Below are 18093 nucleotides of genomic sequence, written 5' to 3'. Positions count from 1 at the left end.
TCAACGGACAACCACACAAAAATACACACACACACACACAAATATACACACACACACACACACACATACTCGCACACACACACACACACACACACAAACACACAGACACACACACACACACTCTCTCTCTCTCTAGCCCTCTTTCTCTATCTCTCACACACACACTCACACTCTTTCTAGCCCACTCTCTCTCACACACGCTCACACACACACACACACACACACAGGCACAGACTCACACATGCACACGTCATATTCCATAATACAAATGAAAAGGTAATGAGAAAGTCATCTGAGGAGCAGGTCATCATGCCCGGGCCAGAGAGAGAGGCCTGTGGGCATGTACCAGCCTGACCAAGACAGGATTTATCCACCCCCCTAGGGCTGTGCCACAGCATACACACTCCACTGTATTTAGCCCTTTAATGAGCAAGGAACTGGGTATAAAAAGCTTACCAGTCTGATCAATTATTCATCATTACTATTAACACGCTTTTTTAAAGCCATTACGCTTCACATTGAATATTCACATTCATGGATCAAAAGTGGCCAGTCTTTGTGAGCCCTAGCCTGTACCTGTCAAAGAGCCTTACAAGAGGCTCGCTTACAAGAGGCTTGAGAGAGAGACAGAGAGAGAGAGAGAGAGAGAGAGAGAGAGAGAGAGAGAGAGAGAGAGAGACAACGAGCGCCGTGTTGTTCATCAGTTCGGTCAGCGATCAATAGTCTATCGTCCGCCGCTGTTCCCGGCGTGCATAAGAAGGCGGCGTGACATGTTGTCTGTTCAAATCACGATGAAGCTACGAGATCGATCCCTCCTCCTGCACACGGTTGGGTTTCGACACCTCTATCTATCGCTCAGCACCTGTCAGGCTGCCTGTGTGTCCAGTTAGCCCTGATAAGGGAGAGATGCATGGCTTGAGCAGCAGGTCTGCTATGAGAGTGTGGGGTCTAGACTCTAGACAGCCCAGCTAGGCCCACTGATTGTAATTGCTCCTCCGGGGGAATAGAGCAGTGTAATGCTAAAATAGTAATGGGGGGGTTATTTTTACACACAACTGGCAGGAGGATCAGCAACCAGGTCAGAGGAAAATATAAGGTGTAGGCCACCCAATCAGTTAATCCAAAAAGAGTGTGTGTGTGAGAGTGTTTGCATGCAGTATATTTTTGATAACAGAGATTCTTTATTATTAAGAGAAGATGTATATATACTGTATATATATATATATATATATCTGTGTGTGTGTATATTAACAGTTTATATATATGTGTGTGAGTGTGAGATCTATTTAATTTGTTCACTCATTTGCAAATATGTCTGTATGTGCATGTGTGTCAGTTCAGGGCGGGGCAGTCTGTCTTTTTCCAAATGCTAATTTCAGCACCGTTCTTGAGGAACAGCTCCCATGTAACATGTGCCTCTCTCCCTCTCCTGCTGCGCGGACCAGCTGGAGCCACTCTCAGCGATGGAAATGATCCGCTCAGCCCCCCCCAAACCACTCCCCCCCCCTCGCTCTTCCTCCTTTAGCGCCCTGCATGCTTCTCCGTGGAGGAGCTGCCAATTAGATTTTGGAGAGACGTTGAACGGAGGAGAGCTCACAGTGACTGCCTCACTGCTCCTCCTGGGGGAGGGGGGGCTTGTGGTTATACTGGGCTCTGGAACACCTGGTTCTGGAGACGGCTCTGGGCCTGATGGGTTTCAGAGGCGCCCATTATTATCTGGGACGTGAGCGAGGTCCAAAGCAGATGTTCATTAGTTTTCGTTTAGCCCAAACGGTAAATAAATGAGGACAATCCAATCAACCAAAGTGGCGCAAACCTGTTGTGCTCCATTTAGTCTCGGTGCTAATTGTGAGAACAGCACAGGAAGGCTCCAGTTAAGAGACCATTTATGCAAATGCCTGAAATTCCCAATGGCACCAAACGGCTCTGCTTTGTGTAAACATTTGCATGTGTGACTGACAAACCATTTAATTAAACATTAGGGTTCCACATGAAATCTGCAAAAACAATTTTCGGATGAGGCATTCTAATATGGCAATAGAGAGCCGAGCCATTGTTGCTGGTTGTCCAGTACTGTTTCTTTTCTACAACCATGGGCTCAGGTGAGCGGTCTCCGCTCCACAAAGAAAGCACTATGCTACGCTTCAAACCTATCAACCCCCCCCTCCCTTTCTGTACTCACTCCCCTTCTCTGCCTCCTTCCCCCTCCTCACACAGACAGCTGCTAATAGGGGGCTATTTTTAGCCATCACGAGAGAGGTGTGAGAGTTAACATGATGGATGGAGGTGATGTTCCACACCTCTCCGCCAAGTGGGAGTGAAGAGGAGGGAGGTTGGTGGCCAAGGACACGTCACCAAGAGAGAGAAAGATAGAAAGAGAGAGAGAGAGAGAAAGAGGGAGAGAGAGACTACACAGCCACAGGTTGCATGTGTCTAGGACACGCAGGTCTCATTAAAGCCCTGTACCAGCAGGAAGGTTGTTAGGACCAAGTCATCTCTTCCTCCAAAGAGGGCTGAGGCAAAATCTCCTGCAGCTTGATCAGAACAGTCAAGCCCAAGCCTCAGTGAGAGATGCCACAGTGTGTTTGTGCATGTGTGTGTGTTTGTGCATATGTGTGTGTGTGTGTGTGTGTGTGTTTGTACATACTGTGTGTGTGTGTGTGTGTCTCTCTCTTCTCCTTCACAGCCAGGCTACTGGCCCTCGAGCATGCTTGGCAGGCGTGTGGGACAGATGGGTAAACAAACGAGTCCCTTTGCATACCTGCGCTCGGCACGGGGCACGGCATGGAGCCCAGCAGAAAGCCGCTACCACTGGGGCAAGGCGCGTCAGAGGCTCTATCCCACAGCGCCTGGCTCCCCGAACCTGCCCTCCTTCCAAGAGTCTAAATCTCTTTTCAGCATCAGGTGAGAGGACACCTGGAGCACAAGCGTGGGGGTTACTCCTTCAGAGTCTAAGGAGCGACTGAGACGTGTCGGTGGCTGGCTTAGTCACGACCACTGTGCGAGGGTGACATGGCGTAACAAACACCCGGGGGCTGGCAATGACACCACGCAGGCACTTCTCACCACACAAGAGGGAAGGAGGCGAGGTGGGCGAAGGCAAGGAGAGAAGAGAGGCCTGGCTGCCCCGTCTGTGTGTGTGTGTGTGTGTCTGTTTGTGTGTGTAAGTGTGAGAGTGTGTGGGGGGGGTGAGTTAGGAAGAGCCCTCTCTCTGTCATTAGCCTTCCTCTGAGTGGCTCTAGAGAGAGGATTAATGGTCTCTCAAGCTGGCCTCATGGGGTCAAGCAGGAGCCTGCCACTGTGTGTGTGTGTGTGTGTGTGTGTGTGTGTGTGTGTGCGTGTGTGTGTGTGTGTGTGTGTCAAGCAGGAGCCTGCCACAAGGCAGTCCGCTCCAGAGCAGACACATTAGCCTGGAGACGTCTAAACCCAGGGATTAAGAGAAGGATGGATGATCATCGGCTACACATACACACAGCACACAGTGACACCGCTGTGGCAGTGTGTGGCATTAAGTCCACATCTTAAGCTCCCTTTACCTGGGCACACATGCGACACTCCTGCATATCAAACATTTGAGTGCTTCAACAGAATATCAAATGTTTATTTTTACAATCCACTAATAAGTTAATACTCTCCGCTTCAAACAGACACACAGTGCATACAGATTGAGGAGCAGGCGTTGGATGTTATTATTAGAAATTGGTGCATCAACCGAGGCGCATGAGTTATGCTTTTGCCGAATCTTGCATCCATCAAGCACCTTGTCGGTGCGCTTTCACACATTACCATTTGTCAGCGCTCTATTATCGGCAAGGCGCTGCTCTCCACAAATAACCCCGGCAGCTCCTGAAGGTATTAGCAGGAGCTCAGCTGCCACTCCTGCTTTGGTTAAAATGGTGATGTATTGAGACGCACTCTGATCCTGGCGGGATGTGTGGCAGCTGCCGAGGTGAAAATTGTGAGGTGTTCAAAAAAGAGCAAAATGTTAAAAACAGGATTCTGCTTTTTTTTCTGAATTAGCACGGAGCTTGCGGAAGTGTGCAAGTTGTTTATGGTATCTGATGAGGTTATTTGTGTCGTTTTTTTAACACCATGACGAGCAGCTAGATCACATCCATTATATCACACCTACAGTTATCACACACACATGCTCACACTGGCACTTTGAAGCACAGGTACATGGTCTTCAAACAAACAAACACCTAATCTACCCATGTGAAGTGGGAATCACAGCACTAAAACACAGGCCCCGTTTACATGTTACACGTGTTAGCTGGTTGATGAGTTGACATGGATCATTGTAATCAATGGCTTGTCCTTCAAAAGTTTAATTATACCGCAGAATACTCTGCAGAATATGTTTTGATATGTAATTAGACAGTGACACAGTAACCACACTCAAGGCTTCAAATCCATAGTTGCATACCCACAATAACTAAATAATAACCATTTCCGCTAGGGGTTAAACAGTGTCGTCATACCAACAAACAAAACACAAGGGCAAGTAAATGGGACTGATCTTCCCTGCCCTGACGTCTAGCCATTTGCCTGCATCCTTTCAGGCGCAGTAAATCTAACCACCTGTGGTCCATCTCCCCACCTCCACCCAAACCTGCCACCACGTGGTCCCCGCATCCCTGGCCAGCACCTGCTGAGACTGGGGCAAAGGGTGGGGGGTGCAATGAGGGGGGGTGTAGCTGGATACCCTGGCAGGGAGACAGAGATAACAAAGCCGCAGGCCCAGGCGCTGTTTGACGGGACCAGGATTCCCGCTGGGTGTGGAGATTGCCTATTATAGACGAGCATTATACCCCACCATTCGCATGCACCAGAGAAGGATGGGGGGTAGGATGGGTGAAGCTCATCAATTCACAAACAGCGTAAAAACAGACTTGGGCAAAAAAATGGAGTGCCACTGTTTTGACTGATTTGCTGGTGGAAATGACTAACTCCCACTGAGAGCTTCATTTGGCCTCGTGATCCCCTCCTTCTCTGCTCCGCTCGTCCGCCGTGATCCCCTCCTTCTCTGCTCCGCTCGGGCGCCGATCACACTGCGCCATGTTTTATTCATGCGTCTATTTGATGTGGAAAGTTGTTTTTAATTTAGTGGAGATGAGGAGGGAAATCAACCAAAAAAAAATAAAAGATAAAAAAAATAAGTGAAAATGACTTGGTTTGACAGCGGGTCCAGGGCTGAATGAGTGGACACATCATTAGACTACAACATTTCCCTTTAATGTGGTGGAACTGAGGTTGGCAGCTATGCAGCATGCGGATTGGGACTGCCATTATTATCGGAAGGCGAAGTTCAGGAAGTTGTTGGGGTTTTTTTCTTTCCTTGGCATAAATTTACAAGTAAATTTGCCAACCACTCGCCCCGCACCGCACTTGGGGAGCCCCGAGGAACCAGAGCATGATGTGCTTATTTAGCATGACAACAGTCAATTCATCTGGAGCCATGCAGGCTTAGCCCAGCACTGGCTAATATTTACACACAGAGACAGTGTGGTGTGTGTGACGATGTGACAGCCCCCATGTGACACCGGCTCACTCCGAATCACATTCCCTGCAGTGCTGATGACACTATCGCATGTTTACCTCACCGTGGGGTGCTAAGTTGAGCAGCCTCCAGGGAGATATTCGAAGTTATATCTGGAGCCCGAGACACTTTCTCTGTGGTGCTAGAGCAACAGTTGATTTATACAGTATCTACTTTGACTCACAGCAGACCCCTGTGGCCTGTCGACACAGGAATAAACTGTCCAAACTCATCAAACCCAAGCCCTCACTTATTTAATTCTCCAAACACCAACACGGCTTCTCTAAACACCAACACAGCTATTATAAACACCAACACAGCCACTCCTACACCAACACAGCTATTCTAAACACCAACACAGCCACTCCTACACCAACACAGCCACTCCTACACCAACACAGCCACTCCTACACCAACACAGCTATTCTAAACACCAACACAGCCACTCCTACACCAACACAACCACTCCTACACCAGCACAGCCACTCCTACACCAACACAGCCAGTCCTGCACCAACACAGCCACTCCTACACCAACACAGCCACTCCTACACCAACATAGCCACTCCTACACCAACATAGCCACTCCTACACCAACACAGCTACTCTAAACACAAACACAGCTACTCTAAACACCAACACAGCCACTCTAAACACTAACACAGCCACTCTAAACACCAACACATCCACTCCTACACCAACACAGCTACTCTAAACACAAACCCGGTGTTCCGGTGCGCCTGCAGAATGGTCGCACTGATGGGAGCTCCGTCAACTCTACCTAACTTTTTGTTTGTTTTACTAGTCTTGTTCGTTTGTTTCGTTCAGATTACAGTGACGCTCATACAGTATGATCAGAAATCACTTCTGGATATACGATCGTCACTTGGAAAAGATTATTTCACGAACTTTAATTCAACTTTCCGGAGCGAGAGCTCGGACTGCGCCGGACTCTTTGTTGTTCCGCCGCTTTGTTTACCTACAAGACGGAGGAGGAAGAAACGAGGTCGACGTGCTGGAGTTCTCGTTCGGACTCGGAAAAGGTATTTCAAACCCACTCTACCAACAATACTACTTGCAAACGTTCAGTCCATTGACAACAAGATGGATGAACTCAATGCACGGACTAAATTTCAAAGGGACATTACAAACTGCTGTGTCTTGGCATTCGTTGAGACGTGGCTTGTCCCGGAGATCCCCGACACCACGATTACGCCGCCGGGTTTCAATATATTCCGCCAAGACAGGTCTGCTGATTCAGGCAAGTGCAGGGGTGGAGGGGTCTGTGCAATGGTTAACTTTCTATGGGCTACGGATATAGCAGTACTGGCTTCTCACTGCTCTCCGGTCCTGGAACTACTAACTATAAAAATCAGACCCTTCTATCTACCGCGGGAGTTTACTGCAGTCATCATGAGTGTAGTCTACATCCCTCCCCAGGTGGATAAGGCTACTGCTTTGGATGAACTGTATAGCATTATCAATGGCCTGGAGAATGTGCACCCAGAGGCAGCCTTCATTGTTGTTGGAGATTTCAACAGGGCTAACATGAAGAAGGTCTTGCCTAAATACTACCAGCACATTGACTTTCCCACACGCGGAGACCAGACCCTTGATCACTGCTATACTGCATTCCGGGGCAGTTACAAACCCCTCCCCCGCCCTGCTTTTGGAAAGGCAGATCACACCTCCATTCTTCTCCTCCCCGCATACAAACAAAAGCTGAAACAGGTCAGCCCAGTTATGCGGACAGTCCATCAATGGTGTGATGAGAGTGTGGAGGCTCTCCAGGACTGTTTCGACACCACTGACTGGCTGATGTTTCGTGAGGCTGCAGATGGAGACATCAATGAGTACACAGACAGTGTTACCAGCTACATTCATCACTGCATTGATGAGGTGGTTCCCAAGAGGGCTGTCCGGTCTTTCCCTAATCAGAAGCCCTGGGTTGATACAGCGGTCCGGGCCAGCCTGAGAGCCAGGTCTGTTGCCTTTAACTCAGGGGATCCTGATCAGTACAGGAAGGCCAGATATGAACTCTTGAGGGCCATCAAATCTGCAAAAAGGACTTATAGGACCAGGGTGGAGTCCAGTTACCATGGCTCTGATCCCAGGCGCATGTGGAGTGGATTACAAGCCATCACAGACTACAAAGGGAGGGGTTGCAGTGACACTCAGTCCTCTGCATTACACCCAGACGAGCTGAACACCTTTTATGCTCGCTTTGAAAAGGCCAGTGACCCCCCTGCAGTGGAGCTACCTGATGACCTAGACGGCGGCATGCCTACTCTGTCTGTAGCGGAGGTGAGGCAGTGCCTCAAAAAGGTCAACCCTCGAAAGGCCCCAGGTCCCGATGGCATATCAGGTAGGGCCCTCAGGGGCTGTGCTGACCAGCTAGCAGGGGTCTTCAGTGACATCTTCAACCTCTCCCTCAGCCTGTCTGTACTCCCCACCTGCTTCAAGAGGACAACCATCGTCCCTGTGCCTAAGAACACCAAGGCCAGCAGCATGAATGACTATCGCCCGATAGCACTGACCTCTGTCATCATGAAGTGCTTCGAGCGGCTGGTCAAATCATTCATCTGCTCCTCACTGCCACCCACCCTGGACCCTATGCAGTTCGCGTATCGATCAAACAGGTCTACAGACGACGCCATCGCCCTGACAGTGCACACCGCCCTCTCCCACCTGGAAAAGGGGAACTCGTATGTGAGGATGCTGTTCATTGACTACAGTTCGGCATTCAACACCATCATCCCCTCCAGACTCGTCTCTAAGCTCGTGGACCTGGGACTAAACCCCTCCCTCTGTAAATGGATCTACAGCTTCCTGACGGGGAGGCCACAGGTGGTGAGACTCGGTGATCGCACGTCAGCCACAATGATCACAAACACTGGCGCCCCCCAGGGCTGTGTGCTTAGCCCTCTCCTGTTCTCCTTGTTCACCCACGACTGTGCAGCAATGCACAGCTCCAACCTCATCGTGAAGTTTGCTGATGACACAACCATCGTAGGCCTCATCACTAACAATGATGAGTCAGCCTACAGAGAGGAGGTTGACACCCTAACAACTTGGTGTCAGGAAAATAACCTCTCTCTCAACATCAGTAAAACTAAGGAGATGATAGTGGACTTTAGGAGACGGCTGGGTGTGGAGCATACACCCCTTCACATCAACGGATCTGAAGTGGAAAAGGTCAGCTGCTTCAAGTTCCTAGGGGTCAACATCAGCAATGATCTCACCTGGTCTGCCCACACAGACAAGGTGGTCAAAGCTGCCCGGAAACGCCTCTTCTTCCTGAGGAGACTCAGGAAGTTTGGCATGAACCCAGACATCCTCACCAACTTCTATAGATGCACTATAGAAAGCATCTTGACTGGTAGCATCTCAGTGTGGTTTGGGAGCTGCACAGCCATGGACCGTAAGGCCCTACGCAGTGTGGTCAGATCCGCTGAGTCTATCATCGGCAGGAAACTCCCTTCCCTTCAGGACATCTACCTCACAAGATGCCTCAGAAGAGCTGGCAGGATCCTAAAAGACTGTCACCACCCATCCTTCAGACTGTTCACCCTGTTGCCTTCTGGTAGAAGGTTCCGAAGTATCCGGTCTCGCACCCGCAGACTGGAGAACAGTTTCTACCCTAAGGCCATCAGACTCCTTAATGAACAATAATGAACAATAATGCACTCTCATCACTTTACACTCGCCACTTTACTCCTTCACTGCTGTTTGCACTACATTTGCAATATTGCACCACCCACACACTTGAAGTGTCTTTGTCTCTGTGTCCAGGTTATTATGTTTAAATATGTTCAGTATAGCTAAAAATATCATGTAGGTATGTTTATCTGTTTAGTATCTGTTTAGTATGTGTATTTATGTTTAGTATGTGTATCTATATTGTATATTTATTGTTTATCTAGTAGGTCACTACTATGTCTTTTCATATTTTTTATCTAATATTCAGTACTTATTGTTAAGTTATGTTATATCATGTTGGAGTACTTATATGTTTATATGTTATATGTTATGTCTTGTCATGTTATGGTAGTGTGGTATGGTGTCCTGTCCTAAGAATTTCAGTGCCCAGTCCAACTCTGTTGTTCTGTGTACCTGACAATAAAAGACTTGACTTGACTTGAAACACAGCTACTCTAAACACCAACATAGCCACTCCTACACCAACACAGCTACTCCTACACCAACACAGCTACTCTAAACACCAACACATCCACTCCTACACCAACACAGCCACTCCTACACCAACACAGCCACTCCTACACCAACACAGCTACTCTAAACACCAACACATCCACTCCTACACCAACACAGCCACTCCTACACCAACACAGCCACTCCTACACCAACACAGCTACTCTAAACACCAACACATCCACTCCTACACCAACACAGCCAGTCCTACACCAACACAGCTACTCTCAACACCAGCACAGCTACTCTTAACACTAACACAGCCTCTCCTACACCAACACAGCCACTCCTGCACCAACACAGCTACTCCTGCATCGGAGCGTCAGGCGGATGCAGAGACGCATGCAATTAGGAGGGCCAGGTCTAAAAATGTTCAGTATGCAAATATGTGCATGCACCATATGGGCCTGGTAATCACCAGCTATTAATTAGGATTTAATGTGCTACTGCTCCCATGGGCCGTGGTGCAGAGTGCTCCATTTCCTTTGGCACCGTGTCAGTGGGATAACAAATCACTTGTCGGTCCACAGTGGGTGGAGGGTGGAGGGGGGGCTGCCTCTTCCTCCCCTGCCCATGCCCCACACTGAGCGCTAAAGCTAACACATGTGGGAATCTGCTAACAGTCAATCGACCAAACCAATCCAAACCTTGACCCGTCAAAGCCCATCATCGGGCTCATTAGCGGCGGCTGACGAGTGTCCACCCCGGCTGCCTCTGAACCCCCCCCCCACTGCCAGCTTTGATGTGCCAGTGTGTTAATGCTCAACGGGATGTGTGGACCACTGCTGGCTTCAGCCTAGGCTACATGGCAGAAGGAGGCACAGAGTGCCAGGACTTAATGTAAATTTGGGGCCGCGTGGCAGCTTGTTATTGTGGTCTGGTTAACAGGCCAGATGGGGACCTCATGTCCATGCTAGCTAGGTATCACACAGGGATGTTTACTGTGCTAGTGCACAGCAGGTATCACACAGGGCTGTTTATTCTGCTAGTGCACCTTGCACCCACGAAAGCTGGCTGGAGACCCACCTGTACAACATCATGAGATGCCATGAGTTATTTGAAATAGACTCAAACAAGACAGGTACAAAGGTACAAAGTACCAAATGTCCTGTTTCTCACTGTTATTCAATATGCTACGCAGTCCTTAGGGCTGCAGTGACCATGCAAAAAGCACTGTCAAATAAAATGTGACCAAGACTGTAACCTTTCACTGGAAAGGCTGATGACTGAAAAGGATTCACACAATGCTTTGGCTTTGGCAGATGCTCAGTGCTTGAAAACAACCAGGTGTTGTTTATAGATTGGAGAACCCCCCCCCCCCCACACACACACACACACACACAAAGACACCATCCCTCAACATAACTCCATGGGCCAAAGTGCACATAATACATACAGAGGCTATTCATGTGCAAATTGCCCTTTTCTCCTATTCAAACTCTATGTAATCACTAATGGTGACTGGAGAAGAAAAAATCTTTGTCTCCAGGAAATTTGCCTGAGATCATCATTTTCACAGCTTTTCCCAGAATATGATGCTTTTGTTTGTGTAGACCTGACGCATTCATTCGTCGGATAGAAAAAGGACTGAGAACAAAAGGCTCAGCTTCCCCAGGGGAAGAAGGATAGACTGACAAAACAAGCAAACAAAACAATCCCACTTAAAACTTCATTAATCGAGCGCCATTTCCTCGCAAGTTGGTTTCAGCTTATCCTTGATTTGCAGACCCTTTTTGTCTGTTTGTGAGGCAGTGGACATTAGACTTCAAAATAAGTCTGAACGGCTCCTACACCATCAGTGCATCCTTCCCTAAAGGTGTGTACAGAATGTTTAAGCAGCCAGGGGTTTATTACTGGAGAACCTCTGATAGGCCAAACTACTCTTACATAGAATGCCGAAGTAACGGTAAAGTAATGTCAATGGATGCTTATCAGCCCGTATTCAAACCAGCTGGACCTCACAGGGTAAACATTAGAGCTGCTCCTGTCCAGCCGTAGTTGACCAAAACAAGAGACCAAAAATAGCAGCACCCAGGACCTCATGTATCCCTTCTTCACTCCCAGGCCCCCTCTCCGTCCTCCCCTCCCCCACCAACAGGAATGTATGACGGAGGGAGAAAATTAAACGGATGCTAATTAGAGACTGTGGTGGGAGTGAATCATGGATCTGCAGCAAATGTATTAAGCAGACCCCAGAGGTATACATCAACTCCGCCTAATCACTGCCACAGCAAGCGTGTGTGTGTGTGTGTGGGGAGGTGTCTCAAACAACCTCTGAGGTCTTTCTGCAGAGAAGAGCTACATCTTAATTATTGTTTTTATTGACAGAGCTGATTACCACTGGGGATATTTATTTCCCCCGTGCTGTCTGGAGGAAGAGGATGGGAGAGCTTCATGCCACGTAGCGCCGCTGAAAAGGCCCCTGATTTGGGTAGCCGTGGTGATCAAGCCTGTGCCGCGTCCAGACGTCACTAGGACAGGAGTGTGGGGTTCATGGTCTGCTGTACTTTTGTATTTTAAACTGGGCCTTTGACCTTGAGTGATATAAGGACAAGACCGGCAGGTCAGGTCTAGCTAAGACGAGAGAGAAACAACCCTTGTCCATCTTTGATGACCATAGATCATAGGATTATGACCCTGTTTCTGTAGATGATGTCTGAGGTCAAAGACAACGATCTGGTTTTATTCAAATTCATTCAGCTGGAAATAACCTCCGCTTAATGTGCACCATGTGCTTCTATAAATAGGCCTCTGCAAATAAGAGCACATCATCAGGACAGCTATTTATAGAGCTCCCCCGCTGTACAGCATTTATGCTAACAAATACATGGTGCTATTCATATATTAATACATGCATACTGAAAAGACGCATGGTGTACAAACACACACACATTCGCGCGCACACACACACACACACACACACACACACACACACACACACACACACAAGGACAAAATCAGTAGCACTCCACTCTGCTATAGGACACAGCTGCGTGAGCTTATACCATTCTGCCTTAAAGCAGGATGATGTCATTCTATGTGATGCACAATGCTGGTGTATGTGTTTGACGTGTGTAAGAGAGCGTGTATGTCTGTGTGTGTGTGTCCTTAGCAGCATGTCCCTAGTCACATGGGGCTGTGTGTGATCGTCTGCGGCTTTTTCGATACTCACTGATATTGATCGCCCAGAGAAAACAGCTCATTGAGGCCTCACACACATCTGCCCTTAGGGCAAGTGAACTTCATCTAAGAACACCCTGTATGTGTGTGTGCGCGTGTGTGTGTGTGCGTGTATCAGATCATGTGTTCTGTCCTCTAAACCCTTAATAAGAAATGGAGGATGGTGATATTTGCTTCAGGCCGATTTCAAGCTAGTCGACACAGACAGGTGTGTGACGTGCACACCAATGAAACGCGCCGCGGGACCCCTCCCTACAACACTCCATCAATTTTTTACTCCAATACAGAAAATGCTGTTTGATGTAGACGTAGGTTGATATTCAGAGTATTGATCAACTAACACTTTTCCGCTCCGTCGGTTCCTGCTGGCCTGTGTGAGGAGATGAAGAAGCACAGGTGTGACTCGATCACCATATGGATCTGGATATTTCGTCGGATGAGAGGTAAAGTTTTAAGGAGCATCTGATGCAGGAGCTAGGCGGCTGTGTGACGCTGGAAATATACATAATCAGATGCTCGAACAATCAAATCGTGCAAGTTGGCAGAGAGAACGCAACCTGATGCAGCTGGGGGGGTGTGGGGTGGGGTGGGGTGGGGTGGGGTGTGGTGTGTGGTGAACAGCTGTTAAAGTTATCGCAGCTGCGGCCTCCGGTCCCTTTGAATGTGGTCAGTATAGGGGAGGCGGTGTGGAGAGAAATGACCAAATATAAAATATATCACGACTCCATGGCCTTAATGAAATCACTCTTTTGAGCAGCCACAGCAAGTTCCCCTCCCGCTCTCAAAAGGCCAGACAAGCGGGAGCCGGTAGCCATGGCAACCACGCGAGGGATAAACTTAAAATGCTCTGTAAACAAACCTATTCCGCATTGATGATATTTCACTTTCACCTTGCTCGCGCTCTCTCTCTCTCTCTTTTGTGCCTTTCATCCTCTCCTTGGGAGAGAAAGACCTTTCAGACACTGGCAGGGAGGTTGTCATACTTCTCCTTTTCGCACTGTCAGCATTGTCCCAACAACGTAATTCATTTATCAAGGTCATGTCCACCTTTTTATTCTGACCAGCACCCCAGGATTTTTAAATATATAATTTCCATTCCTTCTTAAGAACTCCAGCTTCAAACATCAGTCTTCAAAGCCCAGACAAGGTGAGCAGAATTTCTCTGCAACACTTCAAAAGATCAATTATACACGCATCAGATGTCATGACCAGCAGAAATCTCTTAAAACCACATGTCTGTTTGATGTGATAAATATGTCTCTCCTTTCACCCTTTATATAAGTCATTTCTCCTCTGTGGTACCTAACCCTCTATTCATCATTGTCATTTAAACGGACTGGGGTGGTACAGAGTGCACTGTACACAGTATCAAACAGAATGGAAGGACATGAGGTAACACCTGATGTGTCAGTTGTAGATCAGCTAGAGTTGTACGGCATTCATTAGCTGAAGGTTAAATCTGCCCATGAAAGACTGACTGCCCATGTGGATTATAGCAGTGTGCAGTAATGGAAGGGCAAATAGGGGTTCTTATTTAGTCCATTGATCTGTGCTAAAATACCTGCTCTCACAGCTCTATTGTGTGGGAGCATTAATTTCCCTGTAGAGTTTAATCCATTACATACATACACTTGAATGCTTACTCAAGCGCAGGCACACACACACACACACACACACACACACACACACACACACACACACACACACACACACACACACACACACACACACACAATCACATACACACAAGCACACCCCCACCCCAACACACTCACGCATACAAATGCACACTCAAAAAACACTAAATCACACTCAATTTCATGAGATTTCATCAATGGGTTTTCCCCTCAAGCCTGTCCATTTGACAGTAAAAGCCTAACTTGCATGTACCTTACGCAAACCAAACCAAAGCAACTTCCCATGAGCGCACATTTGGCTTCCCCACCCCACACAGGTTGAGACACACCTGGGGGACCAGTGCAACAGAAAGCCCAGCATCCCACAGCCTCCACACTAGCATCTCCTCTGCTCTCCTCTCAGTCACGGCTCCAGCACGGGGATGCCACGCGGCCATGCTACTACGCCTGCAGTACTGACGTGACGGTGCTGAGCGGTGTCCTACCTTGGGTCAGCGTCCCGGTGACAAATCTGTAGAAGTAGCGGGCCACTTTAATCAGCTGTCTCCTGCACCTCTTCCTGCACTGGCTCATGGTGGCTGAAGGGTGAAGAGGGGCTGATGGAGGGAACGGCTTGCCTCTTGATCAGGAGACCGGGAGAGGGGTGTGAAGCGTGGAGGCTGCAGTTAGCGCTGCTCTCCTCCTCCCTCTCTTGTTCTTTCTTCCCCTCTCTCTCTCTCTCTCCTTCTCAGTCTCTCTCTGTCTCCTTCACTCCCTCTCACTCTCTCTCTCTCGCGCTCTCTCGCTCCTTGGTAGCACAGCACAGCGCATAGACCTTCCGTTGCTCCACCTGTAGGGTGCTTTTGTGTCAATCAGCAGTGAGGACCTGTCTCCTCCCCCTGCTTCATGGGGAGAAGGCTTTCACTGGCTCCTTCAGCAGCCTGCAGGGAGCACAACCAATAAACATCTACTACTATTACTCACTTGGAGTAACGAGGGGGGTGGGGGGGGTTTCTGCTCCTGTTTTTCTTCTTGTTGTCCAGTCCGGAGGGTGTTTGTTTTGTTTCCTTTTTTTTCTCTCCTTTTCTCGCCTCTGATTTAAAGCTTTTTAAAAAAGATGTTGTCTCCGAAGGCTTCCCCTCTCAGTGTGCGTCTAACACAAGATCCATTCAGCAGAGGGAATGAAAAAAAAGGTGAAAAGAGCACCTGGCAAATATCCACTGAGACCTTTTCCCTTTGACCACAGCGGTTAATGTCCCTGGGAGCAGAGGCTTAGCACTCCGACGGTCTGCCTGCACACTCTGCAACTGGGAAAGGAGAGAAGAAGACAGATTGATCCAGGGATGGAGGGAGGGAGGTGAGGAAGGAAGGGTGGGTGGGTGAGACCTCTCAGAAGCTGGAGCTCTCTGGGTGCAGCACCTCACCTCAGCAGGGTCGGGGCAGGACGAGGTGTCATGTCACACAACGTCACTGATGCTCTTTAGGCTGCTCTCTCGGTCACGTCCGCTCCTGAGCGCTCTCTGTTTGAGACTTTCCTCTTCAACTTTTCTTTCTTTGGCTTCTCTTTTTCTTTTGAAAGCTCGCTGATCCAATGAGGCCAAGCAGATGATGAAATAAGAAAATGGAAAAATATCCCAAATATTTTTGGTTTAGTTGTTTTCTCTGTTGTTTGTAACGCCTAGATTTTAAAAATAAGCGACAGCAACAGCAGCAGCAGCAGCAGCACGGGAGAGTGGAGCAGCTGCAGAGGGGAAAGTCTGTCCTGTCAGGGAGAGAGACTGTGTGTGTGTGTATGTGTGTGTGAGAGAGAGAGAGACTGTGTGTGTGTGTGTGTGTGTGTGTGAGAGAGAGAGAGAGAGAGAGAGAGACTGTGTGTATGTGTGTGAGAGAGAGAGAGACTGTGTGTGTGTGTATGTGTATGTGTGTGAGAGAGAGAGAGACTGTGTGAGTGTGTGTGTGTGTGTGTGTGTGTGTGTGTGTGTGTGTGTGTGTGTGTGTGTGTGTGTGTGTGTGTGTGTGTGAGAGAGAGAGAGAGAGAGAGAGAGGAAAGAGAAGTGGCGATGGCGTGTCAGATGAGATCAGTGGAGGTGAGGAGATGCTTTTGGTCCTGTCCGTCGTGCTCTCCTCCCATCAATCAGGCAGGACAAACACTCCACTCAGCCCTGCTCACCCATGTGCTCATCACCACCGCAACCAGCCCTGACACACAGTCACACACACACACACACACACATTCACGTATGCCGCGTGGCAGAGAGCTTCAGTGGAGAGGAGGGAAGAGAGAAAGAAAAACACACACACACACACACACACACACACACAAACAGTCTTCTCACTCTCTTCTTATTTTTTCTCTGCTTTTTCTCCACACTCTCACATTTCCTGCTCACGCTTCCTTGTTGAAGTCTGCTTTTTATCACTCTCTCTTCCTCTCTCTCCCTCTCCACTCCCAGCCTCTCGCCAGGAGCTCGCCTGTTTTGCTGGATGCTGTGAATTAGAGGTGATTATGGTTGCTTGGCAACCAGAGACTCCATGGATTTTGCTCCAGCCAATCAGAACAAACATATCGCTTTTTACTCAAGCCAATCAAAGCAAAACAAACACATGCTATGTTCTGGTCCTTTCTATTCATCATGTGAGACATGATATGTTTATTGCTCAATTGACAGGTGAGTGTGTTCTCTTTATCCCTATCTTTTCTTATAGGAATACACACACTCAGCCAACACACACACACACACAAACAAACACTGACATTCACTCACTACACACACACGCACAGTCTGTGCAATGTCTAAACAGCCCCACAGCAGAAAGGACATAACAGCCTTAGTCCCAGGGCATGTTAGATCTCAGCTTTGTTTAGATATCCTTATACTACCCCATGCTTGGTTCATGTCATGACACCTCCACGTTATTATACAATATGAAATGCATTTTAAATCAAATATCAAATCAAATCATGAACCTGCTAAAACATACTTCCCTTTTATAAGAGATACCGACACAATGTTTTACCAATAGTATACATAGATGTTATTAAATACTGAGATATTACTGAGTAATATCTGTTACATTATGTTTAAATACTGAGATATTACTAAGTAATATTGGTTACCTTATGTTTAAACATAAAGCTATTAGAGTAATATTGGTTACCTTATGTTTAAATAATGAGTTATTACTGAGTAATATTGGTTACCTTATGTTTAAATACAGAGCTATTACTGAGTAATATCGGTTATCTTATGTTTAAATGCTGCCAGGGTTGGTGGAACCGGCTTTTTTCAAAATACCACGGGGCTTCGGAGCAAATCATTGCTCTGTCACATGCAATGGGTCCTAATGGAGGCAAACAGAACGGCCGGGAGGTACAACAAAGGGAGCGTAAGCTGGCAACAATGAAGAAAAAAAGGTGTGAGGACAAAAACAAGAGGTGAGATGAACAGAATGGCCGTGATGAGTGTGCGTTTAACCTGTGGGCTTGCTGAGAGACGAGGCCCTTACGACACGATTGCCTTCAGCAGCGTCGCATCGTCACCTTGA

General features: G+C 48.0%; 1 protein-coding gene across 2 annotated transcripts in view; it reads right to left on the bottom strand.

Moving 5' to 3' along the window:
- The window catches only part of LOC308373837 (A-type potassium channel modulatory protein KCNIP2-like), a gene marked incomplete at both ends in the record, with an annotated part of 121213 nt that overhangs the window by 45651 nt on the left and 57469 nt on the right, over window positions 1-18093 (bottom strand). The window contains one exon of one of the 2 annotated variants that reach the window (XM_080849489.1): window positions 15054-15141. The exons of the other annotated variant lie outside the window; for it this stretch is intronic. Within the exon in view, the coding sequence (XP_080705615.1) occupies window positions 15054-15141 (88 nt within the window). Of the gene's footprint in view, window positions 1-15053; window positions 15142-18093 lie in introns of those variants that run through there. 2 annotated transcript variants of the gene reach the window in all.

The sequence above is a fragment of the Sprattus sprattus genome, assembly GCF_963457725.1.
Source record: "Sprattus sprattus genome assembly, chromosome: 12".
Lineage (NCBI taxonomy): Eukaryota > Metazoa > Chordata > Actinopteri > Clupeiformes > Clupeidae > Sprattus > Sprattus sprattus.
The sequence above is the reverse complement of the archived record's forward strand: the minus strand, read 5'-3'. Positions and strand labels throughout refer to the sequence as shown.